Below are 21,093 nucleotides of genomic sequence, written 5' to 3'. Positions count from 1 at the left end.
TAATAACCTATACTGGCAGAACTGCACAGCATTATTCTTGAATCCTCAAATGGAATCAAGGAAGGGGGAAACATTCTGAAGCTTAGAACAATTGATATGGAAATATTCAAATCCTTGAAATGATCTTGAAATTTTCTTTCTGAATAATGCTGAGGTATCAGGTATTGATAATAATAGGGAAAATGAGCGTAAAGGAAAGATATTAACACACATTTCAAATAAGCAATGAACAATATAGGCTTTCCAGATTTTCTGAAATCCATTTGTTCATCATTTTTTATAGTACTACAGTATTCCATTACATTCATACACCACAACTTCTTCAGCCACTCCTCAATTGATGGATATCCCCTCAATTTCCAATTCTTTGATACCACAAAAAGAACTGCTATAGGATGATTTCAAAAAGGCCTGGAGGGAGTTACATGAACTGATGCTAAGTGAAGTGAGTAGAACCAAGAGAACATTATACAGCAACAAGATTATAGGATGATAAATTCTCATAGACATGATTCTTTTCAACAGTGAGGTGAGTCAGGGAATGTCAATGGTCTCGTGATAGAAAGAGCCATCTGTACTCAGTGAGTGGTGGGAATTGAATATGTATCATAGTATTTTCACTCTTTTGCTGTTGCTTGCTTGCATTTTGTTTCCCTTCTCATTTTTTCCTTTTTGATCTGATTTTTCTTGTGCAGCATGATAATTGTGTAAATATGTATAAAAGAATTGCACATGCTTAACATATATTAGATAATTTACTAAGGAAGGGAAGGGAAGGAGAAAAAAATTTGAATACAAGATTTTGCAAGGAAGAATGTTGAAAATTATCTATGCTTGTGTTTTGAAAATAAAAAGCTTTATTTAAAAACTGCTGTAAATATTTTATGCATATGAGTTGTTTTTCCCTTTTATGATTTTTTTGGGATACATACCTAATGGTGGTTCTGCTGGATCAAAAGGTACACACTGTTTGAGACATTCAAGGGAAAATATAAGGGGTAAAATCAGTGTTAATTATCTACACTGAAAGATTACTTTAGTCCATTTTACAACATGTACTTTGTCCAAAAAAGGATTGGATTTGATGATCAAAAACTGATTTGAAAGGAAGATGCTGAATTGCCTGGATAGATTTAAATTTACTGAGTAGCTTTTCAACTTTGTTTCATTTTAGCCTAACATTTGAAAATATGCTAATATTAATAAAGGGATTTGACTTTTTGAAGAGGATAGATGTATTAGTATAGTGGAAGGAACAAAGGGATTCTTTTTACTAGAAATGTGGCATGTGTCAAAGATCATAGAATCTAAAATCAAAAAACCTGTCCTTAAGTCCTAGCTCTGACATTTATTATGTGATGAAATAGTAGAGAAACTGCTTTCTCTGTCTCTCATTCTCTCTCTCTCTTTCTCTCTCTCTTTCTCTCTTCTCTCTCTCTCTCTCTCTCTCTCTCAACTTCAGTAGGCCTTTTGAAAGCAATAAGATAATTCTAATAAAAATCTAATAGCTAATGTTTAAATAGGAATTTAAGGTTTGCAAATATATATGTATATATGATTATGTGCATATATATGTTATTTTATTTAATTCTCAAAATGACCATTGAAAAATGTGATATTACTCCATTTTACAGCTGTAGAAAAGATGAAGAGGTTGACATCAATTAAAAGCTTTGTCAAGGATCATAGTTATGTATTTCATTATGTTTTTCTATATTTTAATTTTTTTATGCTAGGTGTTTATTTTTGAAAGCTTTTAATTTTATGCAATTTGAAAAATATAAATATTTTGCATAAAGATTGATAAAAAGTTCTTAAATTTTTATAGATCGATGTCCTATCCTCATCACAGTTCCATCTCCAATAATACTCAAGTTCCACTAGAGTTTATTTATTAAAATTTCAAAGTCGTTACTTCTACTATGCTTATTCAATTATTAATAATTTATCAAATTATTAATTAATGGTGATTTAATATTAATTAATTATTAAATTATTATTGCTAATATTGGTTTATTAAAGACATTGAGTTTTTGGCATATAATCCTACCAACAAGTAACATCTTGCTCAGGATTCAGTAGGTATGAAATTTTTGCAGCCTGAAATGTATGGCACAGTTAATACCATTTATTTTTATTGTCTACATGAATCAATAATTCTGGGCTTCTTAAGGATGACTTATTTCTTAATTGCTATTATAATCCCTTTTATTTACATTACTAAATCCTCAAGACTCAAGTCACTTGGATTATGAATATCATTACTTCTTTATATATGATCAGCATCAAAATAAAAGAAGCTAAGCTTTCTTAGGCAGATTGCACTGTCTCTCCTAGGCTTCATACAGCCCCACATAAGGATTGGTATGAAGAGCAATGGAAGACCAAATAACTGTCCTCAATACATATTGCCCAAAATAAGTATTTTTCTTCACAAAATAACCTTCCCAACCTCTACTGTCATCAACCTTACTACCTTCAGTTCTGAGTCATTAAGTATTTTGATGAGCTGGTATTTTTCCTATCCACTAGCTAGCAAACTCTCATCTACTGTTCCCCTAATCTCTGAGATCAAATCAACATCACATTTTGTTCTGCATATCTTCTCAAAATCTCATTTCCATACAACTTATTATCACAGTTTCCCAGTCCTTTTCCTCCTTTGCTTCCATCATGTCCTCTAAAATATCTGCTCTCTAATTAACAAAATTCCCTTATCTTGCACTATACCCTTGCTTTGATCTTCATTTCAACTTGTACAAAGCATATGCAATAATCCATTCCCATATCTGCAAATGTGGATTGTTGCCCTGATTTCATTCAGACAACTAGATGGGTGCATAAATTAACAAATTTTGTTATTACTAATTTACACAATGAAAGTTACAGTTAAGGAAGGGAAGCAATATATATCATACCATTCATCATAACAAAACATGAGTTGTCTAGACATGGATGCCAATAAATCTGCTCTTCTCTGAGTATATGATTTATCTCTCTTGAGATAGCTTTGTGCAATATATCCTAATGATAGAGGCAGGAACAAGAACATATGATGTATTGGGACTTTAATTCTAGAAATACTAAAACATTCAGAAAATGAACTTTAGGGTCTAAGAAAGCAAACCAGGTGGTACACAGAAACAATTTCCTCTTCTGTGGAAAATAAAAACCATTATTAGCATAAGAAAATATTCTGTAGAGTAAGAATCACCCACAGATGCCACAAAGACCCAACTTACTGCAATAACACTAGAAGTCTCTATTACCACCATAATAGATCAGAGGAGAAGCTCCTATGGTTGAACCCACACCTTACCAAGGACCAGAGCCCCAAAACCAATCTTCACACATCAGAATACATTTAAGAATAGACTTTAATATTTGTTTCCACATGCAGGAAACTTTTCAACTGTGCATTATATTCCCTACAATCTTGGTGTTATTTTTTGACAGTGAATGTAAATTTTAATCAGATTGTTGGAAATCAATTCCAAAGCATTTTAAGACCCAAGGGACTGACCAAATTTCCTTTCTTCCTGTTTTTAAAAACGAATTAACTGTTGTCATCTTCTGTGATAATAAAACCTTTGAGGATGGGAGTTCAGGTCAGGTATTCTATTATTTCTATGAATAGCAAAACCCTACCTTCTCTTCTTTTAATTCCTGTGAAAGTCTCCTAGATGAAAGCTTAACTTGCCTACTACTACTTATCCATTTTCTTATCTTCTTCCACTTTAAGTGTATCCTGGAAGTCACAGGTTGCTTTGCACTCTCCTTCCATTGTTTTATGGAATCCTCATTTCATTGTCAACAAGCTATATTTCAATTAGGCTTCTTCCTATCATGTTCCTTTTATGTTTATGAAGTCAATGAAACCAAGAAGATCTAATAAAAATTGTAGATGCCAGTCATTCTTTCTAATACTAGTTGCATCTTCTCTTAGATTTCCTAGCACCTTAAGGAAAGGAGTAATGAAAAATTATCTTTCCTATTCATTGATATACTTCCAGATCCTACTTTTGCTGCTATGACTTAACATTTTGTCTTCCATTGAAGTTCATGCCATTTGTTTATATTCCCTAGTTCCCAACTATAATTTTCCATAAACCCTCATGTTACCCTTCTCCATCTCCCAGTCTATCACCTTTACTTAGGGTTCATTTTTTTATGTCTTCAAAAAGCCCCAACTTTTAGTTAACTATTTTATTTATACTCTATCCTTTATAGTGAATTCCTTGACCTTTTATCCTATTAGCTCTCATATATGGCAAAACTACAACTGGCTTTATCTGCACTATTCACTTTCTCTCCTCTTACATGGTCTTCTCTCCTCTAGCTTCCTATATTCTCTCTTCCTGTCTCCCTTTCTCCCTTTCCACTTTGTGCAAAAAAGATAGTCCACCAATCAAGAATATGTTTTTCTATAACCTGCACTTTTAAACCTCTCAACTTCATCCTCCATTCTCATTTCCTCCTTTCTCAAGGGAATAAGTGTGACTTCCCCTTTACAAAGTCAAAATCTCTACCTCTATCCTTATTTCGATCAATAATCTCCTCTGAGTGCTTTTCTTTATCTCCATAATCTTCCATATCTTCCTGCTATTTATGGTCGACACCCCTACCCCACCTCGAAAAAAATCTTCACATAACTTTACCACCATACTATCGCATCACATTCAGGGATGCACTGGGGCCAGTTCAAATTGTCTAGCAGGAGCTACTCATTAACTTTTCAATGTGGGAATTTATATCTCAGAAATCTGCAAAGAAATTAGTACTTGAGTCATTCTTTTGTTGATTGTCTAAACCTAAGAAAATGATGGTGAAAATGGTAACGATGCTAGTAATAATGTTTAAAATATGTCGCATATACTTTTTTTGAGATTAATACGATTTGCCAGCTAAACCTCAGTTAATATCTCTTCTTCATCTCCCAGTCAAAATACTAGAAAATCTAGTCTAGTCTATACTATACCATCTATACTAGTTCTATCCACTTCTTAGGTTCTGATTTACCTCTCAAACACTTGCAATGTTTTCCAGCCTGCTTCACCACTCAACTTTCTCCAAGATTTTTAGTATGCTTTTTATCGTTAGATTTAATTGCCTTAGCTCTTACTCTCCTTGACAGATCACATTTTTTTACACTGTTATCCACCTCCTCCTTGTGAACAATATGCCTTTTTTGGGTTTTCATGGCATTATTCTCTTCCAGTTTTCTTCCTGTCTCCTCAGGATCATCATCCATGTTATTCTGATCTAAGTATATGTGTCCTTCAAGGTTCTATTCTGAGCCATCTTCTCCCTTTATGTCCTCAACTTAGTCATTTATAAGTTTTCATAGATTTAATTATCATTTCTATGTAAATGATATTTAAATCCATCTATCCAGTCAAATGTCTCTCAAGAGCTTCAATCCTACATCATCAGTTATCTGTTGGGAATCTAAAACTGGATGTTCAATAAATATTTTAAATTTAATATGCCACCCTAACTCAACCTCTTTTTGAAATTTCTCTACTTGCTTTAAGGGTACCATCATTTTTCTAGTCAATCAAGTTTCCAATTTTAGCAGCATCACTGACTCCACTCCTTCCCTTTTGTTTATATCAAATCAGCTGTTAAGGTTACTTGATTATACCTCAAAAAAAATTTCTTCTTGTAGTCACATGGCCATTATTTTAGACCATCAGAACTTTTTGCCTGGAATGTTGCAACAACTTCCTAATTTTGTTTTTTTTTTTCATTGTTTCCAACCATCCTCCTCATAGGCACCAAAAATAATCTTCCTAAAGGTTGGATCCAACAATATCACTCCCTCACTCAAAAACCTTTTATTCCTTCCTACTAGCTTTACAAAAAATGAAGTTTTTTTCAGTTTGACATTTAAAGCTCTTGATAATGTTTCTCAAATCTACTTTTGAAAGTTTATTGTACTTTTCTCCTTTTTATGTATATTTTGCTCTATCCTAGATCACTTATTTATTCACCCCCAAACTCCATTCTATCTCTCTTTCCATGCCTTTGCATAAGCTTTCCATTCCTTCCTCACCCTACCACCCATCCCTATTCCAAGAAATTTCTCTATTCTCACTTCTGTCTCTTAGAATCCCTAGCTCTCTTCAATGTTAGGCTGAAATACTATCTCCTATAGGAAGCTTCTCCTGATTTCCTAATTGTTAATTATTATATAATTCTTCAAACAAATATGTGTGTATTCTATAGATGTGTTTACACATGCATACATATATTCATATATATACATATGTATGTGTTTGTGAACACATACACATATTCACATAATCTATCAAATAAAATGGAAGCATTCTGAGGACAAATATGGTTTTTAGTTTGTCTCTCTATCCTTAAGCACCTTGCTCAGTGTCTTGAATACAGTAAAGAGACAGAATTTGAATTGAGAGCAAGAGAACAAAAAATTAAGAACTGAAATAAACTGATTCCTGGGCGGGGGGGAAAGAGGGATTTAAGCAAGTCAAATCAATCAATAAGCATTTATTAAGCACTTACTACATGTTATTAACTAGGAGTATAAACACAGCCAGAAAAAAGATAGGTTCTGCTCTCAAAAAACTTACATTCTAATGGGTGAGAATACAAATAAGAGAAAACAACAAAGCCAAAATGAGGGGATAAACTAGCAATTTTGACATGAGAGCACAAGATGGAAAGAAGAAAGAGCATGATATAGTAGTGATTGGAGATTTCCATCATTCAGACATATTCAGAGGAGTTCTGTCTTCATTTCTTTGTGTCTATTTATCTATATATCTATGTCAAAGACAGAGTGGCAAACATCCTCTTGATTTGCTTTAATAATAATTTGATCATTCAAATTGTGAAAGAATTAACAAAACAGAATTATAATCTGTTTTTCTCCAAGAGAGGAACTGATTGCTAGGTAGTAGTAAGAGGAAACTTGAAAGAATGTAAACATTCTATTAGAGCATAGACTTAAGATTTCACATGATTTTAAGAGCACTTTTCACATGATTCCAGCAGAAGTACATGGATTTGACATGCTATAATGGAACTCATCTATGAAGATTAAAGAAACTCTCAAGAACAAAATCCTAAAAAGCACAGAGAAAGGAGGACAAATAGCAGTTGGCATGTATGGAAAGAGAGAGAACTCTATATAGACATAGATATAAAAGATAGTATCAGAAGATGTATTCAAAAGTGTGACAACATCCGAAGCACTAAGCTCAGACTAAGCTAAGGCCGATGAAAAAAAAAAAGATTCATATGTTTTTGTTATATTGAGGGAAAGAATAGAATAAAAAAAAAAGATAGGACTATTTCTCAGGACAGATGGGATAATTACTGACATAGTAAATGTGGAGTTGTTTATTTATTTATTTATTATTTATTTTACTATTTTTTCTCTCAAGGAGATGAAAAGTGAAAAGAACAAAACAAAAATAGCTAGTGGAGGTTAATACTCAAAATAGGCAAGGACATGGAATGCTTAGCTGTCCTTAATGTACATATTTCACCTAGCTTAAATTTTTAGGAACTGAAAGAATTGAACTCTTAATAGTGATATTGTAAGACTGAGATTGTGAGGGAAAAGGACTGAATAACTAGATAAGGTCAAATGTTGTGTTATTTTTCATGTGGGCATCCCTTTCAAGTCCCCATCCATCCTCAGATCATATTCACACTTTGAGACTAGTCTTTCACATGTGTAATGGATACTACCTTCGGTTTTAAGAATAATCCTTGTAAGTAACTGTAGTAATTGGAGGTACTGAATAAATTAACCAATCACTGAACAGGTATTTATTGTGTCTATGATGCGTACATGAGGAATGAGAAAAAGCACAGAAATAATTTGATGCCTATCTTTATGTACTTGAGGGACTATTGCATAGAAAAAACATTAGACTTGATCTACTTGCCTCCAGGGAATGGAAATTGGAATAGTAGGTAGAATCTGAAAAGAGGAAAATTTTAGGCTTGATGTCAAGAAAAATTTCCTAAACATTAAAGCTATTCAAAAATTGAATGGGTAGTCTTCAAAAGTAGTAAATTCCTATTTACAGGAATATATTAGGCAAAGGCTTAATCACTTCTTGTCTGTTTCTGGTGTGGGTTAAACTAGGTGGTTGTGGTGGAATTCCTTTCCAACTCTGGAATTCTAATTGTTCTGTGGCTCTATGATGCCCACATCAGTAGACAAAAGCTGTCCCTTGTGCATGGAATTTTCTTCTCATTTTTGCCTCTCAAAATCTTATCAAGATTCAACTTAGTTGAAAACATTTTCTTTAAGATTCCACTGATCTCTTCACTTACTAGTTCTCTCTTAGAACCTTCAGTCTCATTTTTGTCTGGCTTCCTTATTTACAATATCCAGGGAATCTATTAAAGTTTAAAACTACAATGAATCTTTTGAGATGTCCTGAATAAAAATACATATCCATAATAAACACAAATCTATATAAATATCTAGAGATGTTATACACATGTGTGTATGTACAGATATATATTTGTATATTTAAATGTATGTATATATAAAATATTCATAGTATAACCCCAAATAAGTTGAAAGCTCCTTTGGTATAAGAGTTGTTTGATTTCATCTTTCTATTTCTTGTCCTAAAATAATTCTTTGCAATAACAAGCTATTAATAAAGTTATATTGAATTGAATTAAACAAGCATAAATATTTTTAAAACATGTTAGCAACATAAAATTGAGGCAAAAGCAGTCACCTGTGTTTATGAACTCACTTATCTAGTGATTAAGAAAGTATGGATTTCTTACAAGTTACAACAAGATCACACATCTATGATGAAGTAAATTCTGTCTTCCTTCCAGCAAAGTATATAATCCTTATTTTGCCCTCTTTCTCTATGATGACTAAATTGGAAATTCTTCAAAGCTATAATTCAAAGCCATAGGTGACCTTAAAGAAGTGATTTTATATATGGTACCTTTTATTTTAAGGTAACTTTTCAAACGTGGACCATGCATTCCATTATGTTTAGCTGTCAAGTGCTGCCTTCATTTGCATTTCTTCCCACTACTATAATTTTGAGAACTGGCAGGTGACCAAAGAGGAAAAAATGTGCATCTACCATCTAGAGTACAATGTAGGCTTTTTAAAAATTGTAATTAAATAGCCTAGATTGTCATGATTAGATCAGTGTCTAAAGATCAGAGCTAAAGATTTAAAAGTACAGAGAATAGGTAAAAATTCTTTCTTAAAATATGCATATATATGTGTATGTGAGCATATGTATGTACACACACATACAAAAATAGCTATAATATTAATTTCCAGGTAAAGTATTACTTCCTGAATAAAGCATTCAAAATAGCTCATCTGCTTCATTTATTTTAAAAGATTTATAGTTAGTCTGCTCATTAGAAATGCCATTGTGCATTGCCCCAGTTGATGAGGACTCTGTTATGGCATTCATTTTTTAAAATGTCTTGTTTCTAAAAAGTGCAAGAATCCTCCAATGAGGAAATCTTTGTTCTGAGATTGATAATATTTCTCATGGAAGACACAAATCATTCCATTTATAAATTTTTTGCTCAGCCATTAACAATGAACTCTCAATAAGGTACAAAATTTCCTTGACAAAAATCTATTGTTCAGTAATTTTTCAGTTATGTCAGACTCTTCATGATCCCATTTGAAGTTTTCTTGGCAAAAATACTGAAATGATTTGCTATTTCTCTCTCCAATTCATTTTACAGATAAAGAAATTAGACAAACTGGGGTAAGTCACTTGCCCAGGGTCACATAGATAGTAAGTATCTGGAGCCAGGTTTGAATGGAGAAAAAGATGAGACTTTCTGATTCTAGCCCCACAGTGCTACCTAGCTTCCCCTTGACAAAAAATAATTTTGAATAAAACATGAATTCCTTTCCTTCTCCTTAATTCTCCATTGTCCCATTGACCATGGATTATAGATGACTGATGGCTTCATGACCAAATGCCTTGTCTATATCCTAAGATTTGGCTTTAAAATTGAGAGCAAAGACAAAGGACACAGACAACCTGTGTCTGTTCCTAAACATCTGCTCCTAAGATCTCAGAGACTTGATAGAAAGAAGATGATCATGTATGTGTTGACTGATTCTCAGAAAGGAAACCTGATCATCCACACACATCCATCCTACCCCCAAAAGTACCATATGCATGTGGGAATTATGTATATAAAAGAACCACATGGCATTTTCTGTCTGGAAGGAAAGAATCACATTGAGCTGAAGGTGGCAGAAAATTGTTATTCATACTTCCTTCTCAAAGAGGACCAATAACATTAGGAGGGTGATGTCTTGACTTGCAAATGAATTGGATTTAAGTGAGACAAAACTGCAAAGTCATTAGCCTCATTCTCTCCTCCAGAGTTATCAGAGTCCAATGGCAAGACATTGGGCAAGACTACACTGATGGCTTCAGATGTAGTGGAAATTTTTGGCTTTTTTAAACTAAGGTCTTTATCAGGTCTCAGTTTGCATGAAAAAACAGACATTCAGCAAATAAAGTCTAGTTAACAATTGAGGCAAAACATAGCCTAGTTTGCCTTCATAAAAGTTTGCCTTCGATCTAAAAGGGGAATACTCTTAGAGTTTCTGGTCAGAACAGAAAAAGTGGTTTCTTATATTCACTTTAAGTCATCAAAATTCAGACAACAAGATGACAGAAAATAAGCAATGAGGAAGAATGCCTTATATCCTAGGAATTCATACAAGTAACAAATGAAATATTGACAGAGATGTTTGTGGGCCAGCAGGAATGGCAAGAAAGGACATAAAGTTCAAAAAAAGACTATTAAGTAAAGAAGTAAACTTGGATTTTTCCCTTCATTGGTTTTGTGAGTTTTTAAGACTGTGGAGCTACCTGGAAGTTAGTTAACTTTCTGATAAGGTTGATCTTTCCCCTTTTGATAGTGACAATTCATTGTAGCATTTTAAGTCAAGAGCACTATACAGATGACTGGAGAAGTAGGGCATACCATAAGAGTGATTTGCTTGATTTTTAAATAACTCCAAGTCTTTTCCCTTCATGGAGAGAAGTCTATCCAAAAGCATACTGTAAGTTTGTACATACAGTTCTCTGAAAGAATGAGCTTCAATACAGAGGAAAAGTGAATTTTTCTTTATCATTTATAGTCTTAGATATGGAATTGTTGTGGATTTTTGTCAGGTTAAATAAAATTTGCCCTTTATTTAATATTTTGTTTGCTTGAGTGCTTGAAAGAAAGCTGACAGTCCTTTTCCTTTGTTACAGAGACTTAAACTTGAGACAAATTTGACATTAGTCAAGAGGATCACTACGTGAGAAGACAAAAATATAGAGTTTAATGTTCATACGAGAAATTCCTAAAGTTTGAAATAGCCTGTGTGAACTCAAAGTCTTATTTGTGGACTATAAGTTTTGGGCATTTCAACAGAATTGTCCTCATTTTGATTCAATACTTCATTCTGGGTTATTCATGTTCCCATTTCTTTTCCTAGTGCATAAAAACAATTTTCAAATTCTAATGATTAAGTAATTTTTGGTTAATTTGGCTTGTGTCTCTTAGAATCTAGTAATCATGTTTAATCAGATATTGTGATGTTTCTTTGTAGATGAAGGATAAGACAATTTTACATTATAAAAGTTATTTTAGGTGGTAAGCAGGTAATTTATTTCATGAGATATAATGGTTTCCTGAAGCATTTTTCCTAACAGTGATACAACTTTGTCCCTATACAACTTCCTTCTGTTCTCTACAAGCTTCCCTAATGAAACCTCCTTCCCTCACAAAAATTGATTGCACTTAACTTCTCAGGATCCAACCTTACCTAAACCCAACTGGAAATGCATCTGATCAATCAATCACGAAAGTATATCAGGGTACATCAAACCACTTACCTAGTCTCAGGTACCCAAGCCAGAGAGGCACAAATGAACTAAATAACATTTATCTAGTTTTGATAGATTAGGGAGCTGTTCTTTTTCTCACTCTCACAATGTGTTTCTGAGAAACTATTGGAGAATGGACTATTATTTTATTACATTGATACATCATAATTTGTTATGTATGTATGTATCAATTATGATGTATCAACGTAATAAAATAATAGTGTGTCACAAAAATTATTTTATTCTTTATTGAAGTTGTATATCAATCACTTTACTAACAACAACACCTTATTTCTGTATGGATAGGAGAATGTGAAAGCCCACATAGTCAAAAAAGAAAAAGAAAAAAAGAAATGCTGTGGGAAAGTTAGATAAATGCTAGCACACATTCATTAATTCAGTTAACAACTTTTTTGAACACCAACAGTATGCATAGTACACCAAAAAATGTAAAAAAAAATTATCCCCTTAACTCTATACTGTTCAGATCGAACCTTTTTTTATTCCTAATCAATTTGTCCCATGTTCTTTTCTAGCTAAAACATAACTAATTGAAAAATCTATAAGAGTTTCATTATAGAGCAAGTCGTTTTCGGTAATAAGAACAGCTATATCCATATTCCCTGCCTCAGAGGATTGGTTTACCTATTTAGAGGTGGTTCTAACTCATTGGTCCAATTAGTTCCTGAGACTTTCCTTTGAGATGTCAACCTTAGGCAAATGCAGAATAGGTCTTTCATTAACAAATCCTTCTTTTAGGCTTTCTCCTGAAACACCTCCTATCCCCTAGACACACTTCGCAGAGGCCACCAAAGAGGAATCACTATAATCATTCTTGGTCACTACCAATTTGGACCAGATTTGATTCAATGACTTGGAGGTGAAAGGCTCCATATCCAATTACCAGGCCTCCATGCTTCCCCAATTAATCAAAGGTTGACATAATAGATCCATTATAATGCTTAAGGAAAAAACCTGATCAAATCAAACTACTTTACAGCTGCAAAGAGAAATATTAATAAATATTCTTCATTCAAACTTCATGACTAAATAGTCCATGACACTTTAAAAATGAGCTGTGCAGCTAAATGTTGGTCTATTCCATATTACAGAAAAATTGAATTTAATAATAATGATGATGACAGTCATGATTATACTTTGGATTTGTATAGCCCCTTTCTAAATAACTCAAAGCATTTTCTAAGCTCTGACTTATCCTGGAAATATCCATGCTAGGCACTTGTATAATTTATAGAATGAACAACTATGATCAAAATTAGTTAGGCAAGAAGAGTTTCCCCCAAAAAATCATAACAATCAAGATTATGCAGGCAAAATAATTATTGATCAAGGGTTTGGGTTTGTTTGGTTTTGTTTTGGATTTTTTCCTTTCTATTAGGAAGTCTAAAATATACTGATACATTCATAGCAATGTATTTAGGCATAAGTATAATGCACCAATCATTAGTATTCATGATTACAGAACTATCAGAAGCAGCTAGAGAAAACCAAATTAAATTAAGCTCATCATTTTTTGCTTTACATGTAAATAATTCAAAGTTTATAATTATTTCCAAAATTCAAAGAAAAGTTAGAACAAATATAATTTATCTTCCAATGACGCCAATGCCTGTGACTAGTATTCATGACCCTTTCTTGTCAAAAAAAAAAAAAAAATAGTGGAAAATTTGTCAAAAGACCTGAGTTCAAAATTTACATTTCTTTTTTATTACTTCCTTAATGATGGTCAATTAATTTAATTCCTAATTATTCTTCTTCAGAATGAGACTATAAGGCCTCTAAGATCTTTTTCAGTTCTAAATCCATGATTAAAGGTGAAGTCCAATCTTATTAAAATGATTGTCAGAGGAAAGACTACCTTAAGCAAATCTAATACATTAGGCAAGTGCTTGAGATTCTGAGCTCTTTAAATTAATATTTTAATGTATCTTCTTTGCCATATTTCTTTTCTTTTTAAACTAAAACTTAAAAAGGCTTATAAGGAAATATAAGGAATAAATAAGGAAATATAATAAGGAAATTATTAATAAGGAATAATATATTTCTTATATTTCCTTATAAGTCTTTTTTGGGCTCTGCAGAGATCTAAGGTTTTAATTTAGCCTTGCAAAGGCCCTAGCATCTCAAAAATCTTATTGTCCTTAGTAATTAGTGGTCAGTTTCTTGACTGACTAATATTGGTAAGTGAACAACATGTTTAAGGAAGACAGAGAGATGCTATGAAAAGAACATTGAATTGGAACTGAAGGGATTTCTATCCAAACCCAAGACACTTTACCTTTCTGGACATAATTTCTTCATTTATAATATGAGATTATTGGATTTATTAGTGTCTTAAGATCTCTTTTGGTTCTAAATTGGTGGTCTTATGTCTTTTAACAATACATAATGTCTCTTATTATTTGCAGGTAGCTCCTTACAGACAATTTGGGGAGTATTTCTTAATGCACTGAAAATGGGCTGTCTGAAATATAATCATCTGGGCCCCAATGTGACTAACTGGTTAGATCGAGCCAAGGAAAACAATGGTGGCTGGTACAGTGAACTTCAAGTGGAAAACACCAAATCATTCTTCAGGCTTTTTCCTCTCTTTGTTTTGCAGCTTTTATATCGAGTGTGCATTATGCAGGTGAGAATTCCATAAAAGGTGATCACATTTTAAAACTGATCTAGCAGCTTACATTTGATGTCAATATTACTCAACATATACAATATAATAAATATAGAATCATAATGGAACTTAGAGTCATCTAAACCAACATTTTCATTTTACAAATGAGGAAACTTAAGCCAGAAGAGGTTGAGTGATATTACCAAAGTCATACAGAGAGTTGAACAGCAGAACTGGTATTTGAACTGAAGTACTTTAACTCCAAATATACTTTCTTTCCACTGAATCACTGTCTTCTTTGGATTTCTTATTTAAGTTGTGAGGTTCAAGTGACAGAGCTGAGATAGGAACCCAAGTCCTTTAACTTCAAACCCAGGAACCTTTATATTGAACTGCCTTCCTTAATTGGTTTAAATTCTACCTCTGTCACCTCTTATAAAGATAGCCTTAAAAATGACTTTGCCTTTTTGGGATGAAAGTTTTCTCATTTGTTAAATGAGGAGATCAGACTGCATGGTTTCCAAGGTCTCCTCCATCTGTAAATCCTATGATCCATGCATTCCTCCTACCAATGCTAGGTTCTGATTTCATAAGTAGAATCAGAATAATTGATATAATAACCCATAATAGGTTAAAGCACAATCATAACTGGATAGAATTTTTGCTAGGAGAATCTCAGCATGAAGTTATTTGCTCACTTATACCTGAGAGTAATTCTCAATGGGTGTTCAATATAAGCAGTTCTCTAATGAAGCATGAGATTAATTACACATGGAAAATTTAAACCTATAGGCAATTGCAAAACCTACCTTTAATCTAAAATTCTTCCTCTTTCTCCAGTAAACCTTTAGAGATGCTAATAAGGAGCAGTGGTTTTCTTTTTAAAAAATAATAAATTTATATGATTAAATTTGTTTTACATTTACAATTTTCAATGTATTTCTTCTTCTCCTTCCAAAGAGATATTCCTTTTATTACATAATTAAAAGGATTTAGGAAGAAGCACAAGATTCAGCAAAACTTAACACATCAAAAAAGTAAGCTGATCTATTCAGTCTTCTATCACCTTAGTCCCCCACTTCTGCAATGAAGTAGTAGAAAGTATCTTCTCATATCTCTTCTTTGAAGCTAAATATGGTCAATATAATTTAATAGGATTCATTTTCAATTGTTTTATAGTACTTTCCATTTACATTGTTGTAGGATGTGTGTGTGTGTGTGTGTTTGTATTCTTTTCCTGGTTCTTTCTGCTTATTTCTATTTGTACCAATTCAAAAAAGTCTTTCCATGATTTTCTGTATTCATCATAATCATTATTTTTTACAATCCAATAAAATTCAGTGACATACATGTACTATTTATATGTTTAGCTATTTCTCTGACTAATGGGCATCAGTTTTGTTTCCAAGTTTTTGTTACTACAAAAAGGTTGCTAGAAACATTTTGACATGTATGGATTCTTTCTTTTTGTCTGTGACTTCTATATGTCTAACAGTTTAATCTCTGGGTCAAAAGGTTTAGATATTTTGTCATTCATTTCCCATAATTACAAACTCTTTGAACTAATTTCTTTGTGGTGGTTGTTTCAGTTATATCTTTTCAGTTATGTACAACTCTTCATAATCTCATTTAGGGTTTCCTTTGCAAAGATATTGGAGTAATTTACCATTTTCTTCTTCACAAGGAAATTGATCCAATTTACAACTCCCAGTTAATGAATTGGTGTATCCATCTTTCTACAATTCCTCTAACATGAAGTATTTCTATCTTTTGTTGTAATTTCCCCCAATTTTCTTGAAATAAAACCTCAGAATTGTTTTGATTTGCATTTCTTTCATTATTAGTAGCTGGTTGTTAATAGGTTGAATTATTCTTGTCATTTGACTACTTCTCTGTTGAAAAATAGTAAAAGTACCAAAATTGCCATAGATTTAGTACCCAGCCTATTTCCAGTAATTTTCCCTTATCTAATCTATAAGACTCTTTGAAAATCAGAATATGAAAAAAATGAAGTACATAAACAATAAAATTACATGATAAATAGGTAAATAGATAAGAGATGATTAAAATTGTATTATCTTTTCAATGATAACTTTAATGTGTCCATTGCCAAAGGATTATAAATATCTAAAGAAATGTGAATCTTTGAGGGAATTTTTGGGTTTATGAATTCCAATTTGCAATGTGGTGGTAAACAGATGAGCTGTGTAATTGGACATTAGTCTCCTCCAGCTATAATCCTTATAGTCCAAATCCACCTCTACCCCTTTAACTCTATTGAACTGTATTGTCATGAAGTCAGTATCGGTCCCCTTTTGTTCACAAGAATAATGTGAAATATTTTTTCAAATAGTTTGCTAAAATGTAGGTAAAATATATCTACAGCATTTCTCTGATATGCCATTTTATTAACCCTCTCATCAAAGGAAATAAGAATAGTTTGATATTATTTACCCAGGATCATACCACTACTAAATGACAAAGTTTATACTACAATCTAAGTTTCTTGACTCCCAGTTCAATATTCATTAGTTGTTCTAGTTAGTAGTCAAAACCAAAGTGTTGAAGCTGTATCAACAATGGATCTTTAGGAAGTTGAAATTACTGGATGGTTTTTTTTTTGTTTAATTTAGTTCTAATTCAATTCTATCACCCAAATTCTTTATACAAAATGTATTATTTATAAATCAAAATAAAATATTGTAGGAATTTTTAAAAGATTTTTTTTCACAACCATCCACATAACATAAGATGTGCAAAGATGTTGAACATTCAAGATAGGAAATCACTGGTTAATAGTACTTCTCTATAATTCCCCAGTCTGTTCTAGAGCAAAAGTAATTCTGGGTTCTCAAAGGCTCCCGTTGGATAGGGCTGGAGAAAGGACAAGTTTCTGCAAGTTCTATCCTGTTGGAATGATTCCAAGAAAAGAATCTCTCTTCTTTCTGAAGACTAGCCTAGGTAAGAATTAGAAGACTATTCATTAATAGATCAATCACCTGGTAATTTATTCCTTGACCTTGGCAGCAAAGGTGAATAAAAATATTAAGTTGACTTCAATTCTTTCCAAATTTACAGTAGCAGAATTTTAAAAGGGGGTGGGGTCCAAAGAATTAAAACACTCCAACCTATTTAAATAAGTCATTTACAAAACTTAGAAATTAATTTACAAGAACTGATATCATCTGATTACCATTTTCCTAAAGAGGTTTAACCAATGTAAATCAATTGCCACAATGAAGAGAGCAAAAGAACCTAGAAACTCCTTCTGTCAGAACACTTGTTCTCTCTGCCAACTAATCTAATATGGCTTCCAAAGGTAAAACCAGTTAAGAATACAAATTTATTTTTTAAATCTTATAAAGGAAGATTTTAGAAGATGTAAGCAATATCATTTGATAAAACAGAAGCAATGAAGGGAAAAGCAAGTTTATTGAAAGTCTGAAAGAGATTCAAATGGGCCAAATGATCCCAAAAGCATAAACCTGAAAGAAAGTCAAAAAGCAGATGGAAAACGGGAGCAAAAATCTGAGAAAATTCTGTAACAAACTCTTGTTTCTCTGTCACTGATATTGGAGCTACTTTTGTGTGCTCTAACATTATAAGTTCTCAGTATTCTGTATAAAGAAGTAGGAATGATACTGAAGAAAACAAAGATTAGAAAAATAGTTGTGGTGAAAGTAAAACAGTTTTAAAATTATTGAGGGATGGCCTGTCAAGATATATGAAAGGACTACACCAAAGACTTAGAAAAAATAGGATCATATTATTAAGGGGAAAAAAGCAACTGAGAAAATATCAATAAATATTGACCCATATGCCTACTTCCCATATCTAAAAAAAATTTCTAAGTATAATCTTCTTGCACATCAAAGGCATCCTTGATGAGAATATAAAAAGGGAATGAGAAGTCTTTTTTCCCCATATGATATTCTACACACATACACACACACAAAAAAACATACAGAGTTACATTTACACAATTAATTAAAAGATATAGCAAAAATGAAGTCCTACTTGTGATTTTTTTTTGCCTACATAAAACTATTTTTTCTGATAGAGAAAAAATGACATCATAAAGGCTTTCCTCCAGCAAGTTTTTCATGTTTAACAAAATCCTTTTAAGTATATGACAAAAACATTTTTACTGTATATTTCTGATTATAAATGCAAAATACGGCATATGCTACAGACATGCATTTAAATGTAATTTGAGTTTTGTCTGGTACATTTGCATAAAACTTTCCTCATTAGTGAATAGAATGGTCAATCATGCTACATGCATGTATTAGAAGTGTCACTGAAAGGACATTTTAAGATAAGAGATACAGTGTTCCTTTCTGATTTGAGAGAAGACCCATATGATTCTAAATTGGAGTCAATATAGAGAAAAAGAAAATAGATTTTGGAAGGCAGATATTTAGGAAAAATCACAGTCCTGAATATGTCCCCAATCTCCAGTTTGATTACCTAAATAATTAGAATGAGATCAGAATCTATCTGTCTACGTCTGTGTTTGCTCCATCCTTTTCTCTCTCTGGGGGATCTCATTCTTATCTATATATCTTCTCTGATTTTACTTTTTTCTCTGCTTAGATAAATGGGTATAATCATTATTAACCATTTGTCATTGATATGTTGGCATTTTGTGTAACTAACATTTGGTTGGAAGGGATACTCCTGTTTAGGAATAGCAATTAGGAAAACATCTTGTACCTAAAGGGGAAAGCATTTTCCTTAAACTAGCAATATTTAGGAAGGCAAAAAAATTATAATTATGGTCTGGCACCTTCTCTCTGAGGAGGGCAGAGGATTCAGTCTTATGACCTTTTCTCTGTTTCCTCTCCAGCCAAAAAACCCTTGGTAATCTTTCAGAGGTATCTATTCATGCCTGCCTACAAGCCACTAATACACAAAGCATTTGGCCATATGTGGGCAAAAAAAAAAAAAAACCCATCACTTATATGCAACAAAAGATATTTACCATTGTCCAAAAATATATAGCACAGAATCCAAATGGCCTTTCCCTGTTACTTTTTACTAGTAACATTGTGATTATTATATCAAACCCCAGAACAATGCAATGATTTGGAAATAATGTCCATAATCATAGTAGAGAAAATAGACTAATTATCCACATAAGAAAAATCAGATGGGTAAAGAATTTCTATTATTGATACCATGGCATGCAGCACATTAGAGTCCCTATAGAGCTGATCCATCAGGATATAAATATAATTGATAAGTGTGACCTTAGTAACTAGCCATCTGTGCTCCCCTCACTTCTTACTCTCTCTTTTTAAAATTCTTTATTTTGTTTTTGTTTTTACTTTTATATGGATTTGGTTTTTATTTTATTTGCTTTTTTCTTTATTTTTCTTTATTTTATTGTTTGACTTTATTTATTTTTCTTTTATATATATTAGTAAAAGAAATTACATTCATGAATGATCCTTTTTTTCTTTACTTCCTTGTAAATTGTTCTTTGGTTCTCTGCTGCACATCTTATTTACTTTATTCTTCCCCCCCTTTTATTACCCCCACCTCTCCCAAGCAAGCTACGGTTAAGAAAAGATATATATGTATACATATGTAGATATATACATACATACATACACACAAACACCACATACACACACATGTCTTTCCTATGCCTGCTGACTCTTTCATTAAATTCTGTTCCATTACTTGCCTTGTTATTACTTAACCTCCCCCCACCCAGGGATTCCTCCCTTGTCTTCTTCCCTAATCTTTTGCTTCCCCATCTGCCCATCCTTCCCTCCCTATTTATTTATGGATTTCTGAAGGTGCTATATCCTTCATGGTATATTTGTAGTGTTGCCCATTGAACTCATTCCCTATGTGAGTAGGTTTTCAGAACTATGAGCCCTCCCTCCACCAATGCCTCTGTGTCTATTCTTTCTCTGCACCTCATATGTATAACAGGATTTTTATTTTTACCTCAACTCTGTCATTCTTTCTTTTGAGCTACTGTATTGTTGATGTATACTATATATATATATATGCATATATGTATATATGATATGCATACTAAGTATATAGTATACATATATACATATATAAAAATCATAAATATTGGTGCAGGCTTAAGCAGTTTATCCATGTTAAGTTTCTTAAAACTGATCTTTCCTTTAGACTTTTATATGTTAAATTTAATCTCAAATTCTGGTTTGGTTGATAAAAAGTCCTGAAAATCTGCAAGTTCATTGAATTCAAAATTATAGATAATTTGCTTAGTTCTTTTGATTGTGGAGAGACATAATTCTTGATGTCTTTTATTGTAGCTGCTGCTAAATCTTGTACACTTCTAATTGTAGTTCTGAAGTATTTGAGTTGTTTTTTTTCTTGTTTCTTGCAAAATTTTCTCTTTGATCTGGGGGGAATTTCAAAATTTGGCTGTAATATTCCTATGTATTTTCCACAAAGGATTTCTTTAAGTTGGTGATCAGTGGATTTTTTTCCTATTTCTGCTTTCGCATCATGTTCTATCACTCCAGGACAAATTTCTTAGAACTTTTTCCTGCATTATTGTGTCCAATTATTCTTATA

At 32.4% G+C, this 21,093-nt stretch overlaps 1 protein-coding gene across 1 annotated transcript in view; it reads left to right on the top strand.

The window, feature by feature from the left end:
* SLC15A5 (solute carrier family 15 member 5) overlaps positions 1–21,093 on the top strand; it is a 156,853-nt gene that overhangs the window by 51,348 nt on the left and 84,412 nt on the right. The window contains exon 4 of the mRNA XM_003771188.1: positions 14,321–14,541. Within this exon, the coding sequence (XP_003771236.1) occupies positions 14,321–14,541 (221 nt within the window). The remainder of the gene's footprint in view (positions 1–14,320; positions 14,542–21,093) is intronic.

The sequence above is a fragment of the Sarcophilus harrisii genome, chromosome 5, assembly GCF_902635505.1.
Source record: "Sarcophilus harrisii chromosome 5, mSarHar1.11, whole genome shotgun sequence".
NCBI lineage: Eukaryota > Metazoa > Chordata > Mammalia > Dasyuromorphia > Dasyuridae > Sarcophilus > Sarcophilus harrisii.
The sequence above is the reverse complement of the archived record's forward strand: the minus strand, read 5'-3'. Positions and strand labels throughout refer to the sequence as shown.